Here is a 10402-nt window from a genome sequence, read left to right as displayed (position 1 = left end):
GTGTCTGTTTCTTGTTGAACTGTATTCTCCCGAGCGCTTAATATAGTGCTGTGCACATAGGAAGCACTCAATAAATACGATTGAATGGGTGGGTGGGTGGGTGGATGGATGGATGGATGGATGGATGAATGACAGTCCAGTGGAGTCCATTGACAGACACAACCCCCGCCCACCAGTAGTTGACAATCTCCCCAGTCTGCCCCTTCTTTTGAAAATATCAAAGGACTTAGAGAACGCATCCCCTCTAGTTTGCAGGGAAAGTGTCTGTTATGTTCTTCTATTTTCCTCTCTCGAGAGCTTAGTACAGTGCTCTGCACACAGTAAGTGCTCAGTAAATAGGACTGACTGACTACCTGCCATCCCGGGGACTAGAACTAGGCGTGGCAACCGTCTGCCAGGCCCTGGAGTGAAATTCCAGACCCCTGCTGGGCTCTCCTGCTTCCCGAATGGGGGACGGTGGGGAAGGAGCCGCAGATTTCGAATGCCCGGCTCCGGGGAGCTCTCCGCGGCGGGCAGGGCGAGGCCTCCTCACTGGCACCACGCTCTGCCCTCTTGGGTGTTTCCAAAATAGGCTTGGATTCCCGTGGCCTCCTGGACGGAAATTCCTAGCGCCTGTAGGTCTCCCCTCTCAGCCTCAGCCCGTCTCTTTTTCCCCTCCGCGACCCTTCCTTCCGCTCCGATCTCATGATTCCGCCCCCATCCCACGGACTTCATCTGCTCCGGTAGCCAGCCCCGTTTCTGATCCTCAGAGAAACTATTCAATCTTCCCACTCCTTTGTGGCCTCTCCTGGACACCGGGGGCATGACCTGGAAGCAGGTCTTGACTATTTCCAACCTGTGTCTTCATTTAGAAGAGGTGACAGTGTGTCTTAGTGAGGAATGAGCCTGGGCCTGGGAGTCGGGGAACCTGGGTTTGAATCCCGGCTCCGGCTCCTGTCTGCCCTGTGACCTTGGGCAAGGTGCTCTGCTTCTCCGGGCCTCCGTTCCCTCATCTGGAAAATGGGGATTAAAAGACCGGCAGCCCCATCTGGGACACGGTCTGTGTCCGATGTGGTTAGCTTGTTTCTACCCCCGCGCTCAGTACGGCGCGCGGCGCATAGTATGTGCTTAACGGATACCATTGAAAAAAGAGTGTCTAATTGGCATCTTAGCCTCCTCGGGTCCTTGTGCCGAGGGCCGGGCCTGAATCTAGGGGAGGGAGAAAACAACGAGCCCGTCGCGGTCATTCGGAATGAGGTCCTTTTAATCCCATCATAGCGCATTGTGCTGACAGTTTATATTTTTAAAAAGACCAAGTAAGTGATTCTCTCGTGGTTTAATTTCCAAGATTTATTTATATAGCCGGGTGACTGCGTTTTGTCATTCAACGGGCGTGTGTCTGCTGTAACTGCGCGTGCATTGTGCCTCTTTATTTTTAATTTATCACCATCTGCCTGCTTCCTGATACGTGAGAGGACACGGCCTATAACCCCGAGTCGGTGCCAGAGTCACCAAGTTGCAGTGTGAACTTGCCCCGGTTCTTTTTTTTTTTTTTTCCTAGATTTGAATATTTATAGGCGGTGGGTGTGGGAGATAGGCATCGGGCAATGGATTGAAATGGCTATGAGACAAAAATTCCAGCCAGTGAAATTCAAAAGACCGGAGGGGTGACTCAGACGCGGAAGGGATCGCACAGAAGTTTTATGCCATTTCCTTGGCTTTTGCAAGTAGCACAAGAGGGTTTTCGGGAAAAGGTGGAGAATCGGGGTTTGGGAATTGAGCGGGGCAGGGGATGTGTCTACCGACTCTGTGATTCTGCACTCTCCCAAGCGCTCCGTACAGGGCTCTGCACACAGTAAGCGCTCGGTGAATACGACTGATGGATCGATTGACCGTTAGACCCTCTAGACTGTAAGCTCTCTGGGGGCGGGGAATGTGTCCGTTACATTGTCACACCTCCTAAGTGCTTAGTACGGTGCTCCGCACACAGTAAGCGCTCCAAAAATACACTCGACTGACCGTCGGATGAGGGAGCGGAAGGTCTCCTTGGAGCCAAATGTGTTAGAAGCGATCCTCCCCTCCTCCCCCGACTGCTCCCCGATCTCCCCCTCACCTCACCCCTCGTCCTCCATGCCGGCTAACCCTGCTATCTCTCTCTGGGGGAGCCGGGCAGGATGGATTGTAAACTCCTCACCGGACCATCCTAGAGACCTCTGGAGGCTTGGATCGTGTCTACTCACTTTCTTGTAGTTTAGTTTCCCAAGCGTTTATCACGGTGCTTTGCACACCCTTAATCATCCTCCCAGGCCAGGCGCATAGTAAATCCCATTGACTGATTGTGGTTAGGTGAGGCAGGGTCCCCTTAGGCCTGGCCGCCTGGACTGGGTGAGGAAGTTGACTCCAGGTGGGTCAGAGACTGGGGGACGTGGGGGGAGAGAGGAATACACTCATTCATTCAGTCATTCAGTCATTCAGTCATTCAGTCATATTTATCGAGCGCTTACCGTATGCAGAGAACTGTCCTGAGCGCTTGGGAAAGTACAGTGCAACAATAAACGGATAAATTTCTTGCCCACAATGAGCTTACTGGCTGGGGGGGGGGGGGGGGGGGCAGACATTAATAGAAATAAATAAATTACAAACTTGGACGGAAATGCTCTGGGACTGAGAGAGGGGAGATGAAGGAAGGGAGCAAGTCAGGGCGATGCAGAAGGGAGTGGGAGAAGATGAAAGGAGGGCTTAATCAGGGAAGGCCTCTTGGAAGAGATGGGCCCTCAATAAGGCTTTGAAGGAAGGAAAGGTAATTGTCTGTTGGATATGAGGAAGGAGGGCGTTCCAGGCCCGGAGGCAGGACGTGGGCGAGAGGTCGGTGGCGAGATAGATGAGTCCACCGAGAAGGTTGGCCCTAGAGGAGACCTGCTGGGAGTTGGGCAAGGGGAGGGTCTGTCTGAAGACCTGCTGAAGGGTTGGGAGGGGAGGGGGTCCGTCCCTGGACCGGCCAGGACCTCTCCCCTTTATAGGCCTCCAGCCGGTGGCGAATTTCCCATTTGCCAAGAAGGTCACCCAGAGCCCTGGGAGAGATGAACTTCGAGGGCACGGTTGGGCCTGATCTTCCCCTCCGTGCTTCCAGCCGGAGGGACGGAGAGAGGGAGAGGGTGCAAACGCTCCCGGCTCAGCCCGTCCTGGCGCCAACGTCCGCTCACGCTCCGTCTCCCGCCAAACGCTTATCGCACGACCATCTCCTAAGAGAAGCAGCCGTGGCTCACTGGAAAGAGCACGGGCTTTGGAGTCAGAGGTCATGGGTTCGAACCCCGGCTCTACCACTCGTCAGCTGGGTGACTTTGGGCAAGTCACTTAACTTCTCGGTGCCTCAGTGACCTCATCTGTAAAATGGGGATGAAGACCGTGAGCCCCACGTGGGACGACCTGATTCCCCTGTGTCTACCCCAGCGCTTAGAACAGTGCTCGGCACATAGTAAGCGCTTAACAGATACCAACATTATCATTATTATTATTATTAAGAGGCCTTCCCTGACTCAGCCCTCCTTTCCTCTTCCCCCACTCCCTTCTGCGTCGCCCCGACTTGCTCCTTTCAATCATCCTCCCTCCCATCCCCACACCACTCATGTCCATATCTGTCATTTATATTAATGTCTGTCTCCCCCTCTAGACTGTAAGCTCGTTGTGGGCCGGGAACGTGTCTGTTATACTGGTATACTGTACTCTCCCAAGCGCTTAGTACAATGCTCAGCACATAGTAAGCTCTCAATAAATACATCTGACGGACAGACTGACAGAATCGCTTCACCGACACCCACCTTGGTCAGATTCACGTGGCCAAAATGGCTCGGTCACAGGACGGCCGTCGAGCCAAGGCGGGTTTATTCGTTCGTTCATTCCATCGTATTTATTGAGCGCTTACTGTGTGCAGAGCGCTCTACTAAGTGCTTGGAAGAATATAACGATGAATAGATGCATTCCCTGCCCACAACAAGCTTACAGACTCCACGTTGTTCAAAAACATGTATATGAATGATCCCTTTCCCTACAAGTCACAAAAATAATCATTGTGGTATTTGATAAGCGTGTAACTATGTGCCGGCCACTGTACTAGGCTCTGGGTTAGATACAAGATAATCTGGTTGGACACAGAAATGTGTAGTGACTTTTAAAAATGATATTTGTAATAATAATAGTAATAATGATAATAATAATAACTGTGGTATTCGTTAAGCGCTTACTATGTGCAGAGCACTGTTCTAAGCGCTGGAGAAGATACAGGGTAATCAGGTCGTCCCACGTGAGGCTCACAGCCTTAATCCCCATTTTCCAGATGAGGTCACTGAGGCCCAGAGAAGTGAAGTGACTTGCCCACAGTCACACAGCTGACCATTGGCAGAGCCGGGATTCGAACCCATGACCTCTGACTCCCAAGCCTCTGTTCTTTCCACTGAGCCACGCTGCTTCCCCAGTAATTGCAATAACTGTAATAATCAATAATAACTGTGATATTTGTTAAGCACTTACTGTGTGCCAGGCTCTGTCCTGAGCCCTGGGGTAGATACAATCTAGTCCACGCAGTACATTTCCCACGTGGGGCTCAGGGTCTCAAACCCCATTTCGCAGACGAGGTAACTGAGACTCAGAGAAGTCGAGCGACTTGTCCAAGTTCACACAGCGGACAAGTGACGGAGGCAGAATTAGAACCCAGGTCCTTCTGACTTCCTTTGCTCTATCCACTCGGCCAGGCGCCACCCAGGAGCCCATCCTATCTGAACAAACACAGGTTCGGATCTGCTGATGCTCCTCCATCTCATGACCACTCTGAATTTGCCTTTCCCTTTCTACCTGAAAAGCAGAATTCAGTCAGAACGACCAGAAACCACGGAGATAGTTATAATTTTCCGCAGGAACAAAGGGAAACAGCAGACCGAGTGACGAAAGATAGATTACACGATAAGGGCCTCAAACAGATTAACAAGTACAGATTCAGTTAAAAGGAGCTGAAATACGGCCGGAGCTAAATGGGGAAATATCAAGATAAACCTCTTTAGGGGAATCCTTCCCAGAGGACGGGGGTCCCACACCCCTTCCCGAGCGGCAAAGCGCAACATTCCGGATATCAAATACGCAGGATGCAAGGCAAACATCAGGATCTGTTTCGGGGTTTTTTTTTTTTCCAGTTTTTAAAGACGATCAGGCCTCCTCATCGGTACTGTAGGTAATCTTTCAGGAGTTTCGGGAGCTGCAGTTGAGGAACAAGATGTAGCCGAGCTCTTCCTAGGTGATTTCGGATGCGGATCCGGCAGAGTTGGCAGAGAGAGCTTGGGGTAGCTACGAACAGACAGAAATGTTCAGATGCTCGATATGGAAAGAGATGTCCTGGTTTCTTAACATTTTCTATAACGTTGAGGCCGTACGGAGGAGCTGTCGGTTGGGGCCGGTTACCAAGTTTTCATCACCCCTGTAGACCGTAGGCTTGTCTCTAGACCGTAAGCTCGTCGTGGGCAGGGAACGCGACTGCTTAGTGTTATAGTATGCTCTCCCGAGGGCTTAGCACAGCGCTCTGCCCGCAGTAAGCGTTCAATAAAAGTGAACGAACGCATGCGTGAATGGTGGAAGGATCAGTCAGGCGAAACCGCAGCAGGAGGGGGGGGTCAGGTTAAAATAAGGGAAGATCTTCCCATTGCTAAGGCCGGGAAACAGAGGAGCGGTTGACTGGGTCACGTTAGGAAATTTCTGTCAGTCGGTCATATTATTCGAAAGCCCACAGGGAGCGAAGCCCTAGACTCAACGCCTGGGGGAGAAGAGCTGAAGCAAGATTCATGTTCCTCCCCTTAGAGAGCCTACAATCTCATCATAACGGTGGCATTTCTTAAGTGCTTACTATGTACCAGGCACTGTACTAAGCAGAGAAGCAGCGTGGCTCAATGGGAAGAGCCCGGGCTTGGGAGTCGGAGGTCATGGGTTCGAATCCCGGCTCTGCCACTTGTCAGCTGGGTGACTGTGGGCGAGTCACTTCACTTCTCTGGGCCTCAGTTCCCTCATCTGTAAAATGGGGATGAAGACTGTGAGCCTCACGTGGGACGACCTGATCACCCTGTATCTCCCCCAGCGCTTAGAACAGCGCTCTGCACATAGTAAGCGCTTAACAGATACCAACATTATTATTATTATTATTATTAAGCGCTGGGATGGATAGAAACAAATGGGGTTAGACACAGTCCCTGTCCCACCTGGGGCTCACAGTCTCAAGCCCCGTTTTACAGATGAGGTATCTGAGGCCCAGAGAAGGCAAGTGACTTGCCCAAGGTCACCCTGCAGATGAACGGAGGAGCCGGAATTAGAACCCATGACCTCCTGACTCCCAGGCCCGTACTCTGCCCACTGCGCTAAACGAAGATCTGATCAATCAGTCCTCATTCAGGGCTATTTATTGATCATGTTAGTATAGCAACATACTAAGAACTTGGGAGAGAGCTCAGAAGCAAATTGCGGGTTCTCTACCCTCAGGGGGTTTACGCTATAATGAAAATCTGATCAAAAAATCAATCGCTCAGGGGTATTTATTAATGATATCAATAATATTAATGATGGTATTTTTTAAGCCCTTAGTATGCGTCAGGCACTTGACAAAGTGCTGGGGTGAATACAAACAAGTCAAGCTGGACACTGTCCCTGTTCCACATGGGGCTCACGGACTCGATCCCTATTTTCCAGATGAGGTAACCGAGGCCCAGAGACGCGAGGCGACTTGCCCGAGGTCACACAGCAGACACGGGGCGGAGCCGGGAGCGGAACCGAGGTCCTCCCAGGCCCCGGCTCTATCTACTAGGCCGCGCCGTTTCTCATCCAGCGGGTAAGTCCCGGCGTGTACCGTTAACCTCTCAGATCCGGGCAGCCCTGGGCCGCGTCACGTACCTTCGTGCTGCAGGAGGGTCTTTTCCGCCAAACCGCCAGGAGCGGCAACATCTACAGGCCGCTGGAGCTCGGCGTTCTTGGCGTTGATGTCCGCCCCAAACTCCAGCAGCAAGCTGACGATCTCGGGGCCGCCTTGCTGAGCAGCTGCGTGTAACGGACTCTCCCAGTACTTTCCTTTCTGGGGATCGGCCCCTGCGGACGGAGAAGCAAAAAATGGGCACAGGCTCCCGGCATCGCCGGCCGCCTGGGGAAGATCAGGCCCGTCTCTATCCGCCTTTTCTCAGGAGGCGGTCGCTACCCGCCCGCTGCATAATAGTGACGGAACTTTTTAGGTGTCCGAGAGAAGCGGCACGGCCTAGTAATAATAATAATAATAATAATAATAATGTTGGTATTTGTTAAGCGCTTACTATGTACAGGGCACTCTTCTAAGCGCTGGGGTGGACACAGGGGAATCAGGTTGTCCCACGTGGGGCTCACAGTCTTCATCCTCATTTTACAGATGAGGTAACTGAGGCCCAGAGAAGTGAAGTGACTTGCCCACAGTCACACAGCTGACAGGTGGCAGAGCTGGGATTCGAACTCATGAGCTCTGACTCCAAAGCCCAGGCTCTTTCCACTGAGCCACGCTGCCTAGTGGCATGGAGCGCGGACTCGGGAGTCAGAAGGACCTGGGATCTAATCTTGGCTCTGCCACTTGTCTGCTGTGTGATCTTGGGCAAGTCACTTCACTTCTCTGAGCCTCTTCTGGCAAATGGGGATTGAGACTATGAGCCCCATGTGGGGCAGGGACTCTGTCCGACTTGATTACCCTGGATAATAATGTTGTTATTTGTTAAGCGCTTACTATGTGCAGAGCGCTGTTCTGAGCGCCGGGGGAGATGCAGGGTAATCAGGTCGTCCCACGTGAGGCTCACGGTCTTCGTCCTCATTTGACAGATGAGGGAACTGAGGCCCAGAGAAGTGAAGTGACTCGCCCACAGTCACACAGCTGCCAAGTGGCGGAGCCTGGATTCGAACCCATAACCTCCGACTCCCAAGCCCGGGCTCTTTCCACCGAGCCACGCTGCTGGATCAGCCCCCGCACTTAGAACAGTGCTTGGCACATGGCGCTTAACGAATACCGTCATTTTTATTATTATTCTCCGTGCGATGCACTGTACTAAGCATCTAGGGAAGTAGACCGGATGCCCGGAGGGCTCACCGAGTAAGGCAGAAAACGACTTTCGACGTTCTGGGTTGCGGTAACTTACAACAGCCCCCGATCTTATCACTGGACTGCTTGAACTCTGGCTTCTGTCTTTCAGGTTTGTCTTTCATCTCATTAACGATGTCGTCCGTCAGTTCAGTTCGATTCGGACGTATTTAATGAGTGCTTACTATGTAAAAATATACCGGAACGACCTCGTGACAGGAGACGTTCTGAAGAGGGTCCGTCCATGGGGTCACTGTGGCTCGGAAACGACTCGACGGCATCCGAAGGAAAACCTCTAGACCTGAGCCCGGGTTTAACTAAGTCGAACTAATTCTGTTGTAGTGCGCTCTCTCGAGCGCTCGGTACAGTTCTCTGCACACTGTAAGCACTCAATAAATACCACGGCCGATCGATCGACGGACCGGTCGATGGTGTTCCTGTGTTAATGTGTTTCACGTTATATCTACTCGCGAACCCTCCCCGCTTTTTAGACGGAGTCGCTGGAGGTCTTATAGTCGCCTGTGCTTTTCCCCAGTTCTTGGAACAGGGCTTTGCACACAGTGAGTGCTTAAAAAAATGCTAGCGTTATTTCTACTGCTAGTCTGAATTATTTAATATCGAAATAACTCCCTTCTGGTCTCACAGCACTGGCTAGATTTTGCTGAAAGGATCGACGGAGAGATTTTTTATCTATCTAAAAATACACAATTCTATCACCCTTGAGGGTGGGCGGGCAAACATATCACTCGATTGAAAATTAATGAAAAATATTTCCAGCAAGTCATGGCAGTTTAAACAAACAGGCTGGGTTTCCATGTAACCAGTGCGTTCGTTAGAAATTTCTCGGCTAACTCTGACGAAGAAGGTGAACCGAAATACATTCCATTCGCCCGTGGCATCGGACCAGAGTAAAAGATGCTTCCCTATTCCCTACTATTGTGTAATTTGTCAGGTGAATACTTTCCCCAATCAAGTCTGTGATAAGGAGAAGCAGTGGAAAGAGCATAGGCCTGGGAGTCAGAAGACCCGGGTTCTAATCCTGCTCTGCCAATTGCTTGCTTGTGTGACCTCGGACGAGTCACTTCGCTTATCTGTGCCTCCGCTCCCTCGATCGTAAAATGAGGATTTTATACCCGTTCTCCCTGCGTCTCGGACCGTGAGCCCCACGGAGGACCGGGACCGCGTCCGACCTAATTAACCTGTCCCTACCCCAGCGCTTAGGACGGTGTCTGACACGTACCAAGCCCTTCGCAGATACCATCGACAGAAACGGCCCGCTCAGAGAAATGCTCAAGGGGAGGAGTTTTCAGGATTTTGGAGACGGAGCCTAGCGTGCTGCGGGCCGAGTCGAGGAGATGAGATCAAGCCAGCGGAGGTCGACGACTGTCGACGCTCATTTACCTGCATCGAGCAGTTTCCGAACGCAATGGCATTGTTGCGCCGTACAGGCTACGTGAAGAGGCGTTCCCAGATGCGGAATGTCTTGGTCGACGTCTGTGCCCCACGAGATCAGGACTTCTAGACACTCGCAGTGACCTGCCAAGAGGAACGCCGAAGAGTTGACCTGTCTCCTCGTCTCGTCGTCATCACCGTCGTGAACGGTATTTACCGAGGGCTTACGGTGTGCACTGTACTAAGCGACTGGGAGAGTCCAGTGTAACAGAGTCGATTCCCCGCCCACAGATGAGCTCAGAGGGGGAGACAGACATTAATATCAATCCATCGACCGCTGGTATTTACCGAGCACCTGATCGTGTGCGGAGCACCGTACTGAGCGCCGAAAGTGTACGACAATGTTCAGTGAACTGCAAGCTCGTCCTCTAGACCGTAGGCTCATTCTGGGCTGGGACAGTATCTCCCATGGTGATATGTAATAATAATAATGTTGGTATTTGTTAAGCGCTTACTATGTGCAGAGCACTGTTCTAAGCGCCGGGGTAGATACAGGGTCATCAGGCTGTCCCACGCGAGGCCCACAGTTAATCCCCATTTTACAGATGAGGTAGCTGAGGCACAGGGAAGTGAAGTGACTCGCCCACAGTCACACAGCTGACAGGTGGCCGAGCCGGGAATCGAACCCATGACCTCGGACTCCGAAGCCCAGGCTCTTTCCACTGAGCCGCGCCCAAGTGCTCAGTACGGTGCTCTGCACACAACAAGTGCTCGATAAATATGATTTAACTGCTTAACTCAAATTTTCTGAGCACCTACTGTGAGCCAGCCACCGTACTAAACGCCCGGGAGACTACATAAGCAATCGATCGATCGATCGACGGTATTTATCGAGTGCTTATTTTGTACCAAACA

At 51.8% G+C, this 10402-nt stretch overlaps 1 protein-coding gene across 4 annotated transcripts in view; it reads right to left on the bottom strand.

The window, feature by feature from the left end:
• Nucleotides 1-4859: 4859 nt before the first annotated feature.
• The window catches only part of ASB5 (ankyrin repeat and SOCS box containing 5), a 36182-nt gene continuing 30639 nt past the window's right edge, over nt 4860-10402 (bottom strand). For all 4 annotated transcript variants that reach the window (XM_001506092.3, XM_007668028.4, XM_007668029.4 and 1 more), the window contains exons 5-7: nt 9497-9631; nt 6901-7092; nt 4860-5313 (exon numbers count right to left, since the gene is read on the bottom strand). In XM_001506092.3, the coding sequence (XP_001506142.1) occupies nt 5186-5313; nt 6901-7092; nt 9497-9631 (455 nt within the window). In that variant the 3' untranslated portion in view covers nt 4860-5185. The remainder of the gene's footprint in view (nt 5314-6900; nt 7093-9496; nt 9632-10402) is intronic.

Source organism: Ornithorhynchus anatinus, chromosome 12 (assembly GCF_004115215.2).
Source record: "Ornithorhynchus anatinus isolate Pmale09 chromosome 12, mOrnAna1.pri.v4, whole genome shotgun sequence".
In the NCBI taxonomy this organism is placed as follows: Eukaryota; Metazoa; Chordata; class Mammalia; order Monotremata; family Ornithorhynchidae; genus Ornithorhynchus; species Ornithorhynchus anatinus.
The sequence above is the reverse complement of the archived record's forward strand: the minus strand, read 5'-3'. Positions and strand labels throughout refer to the sequence as shown.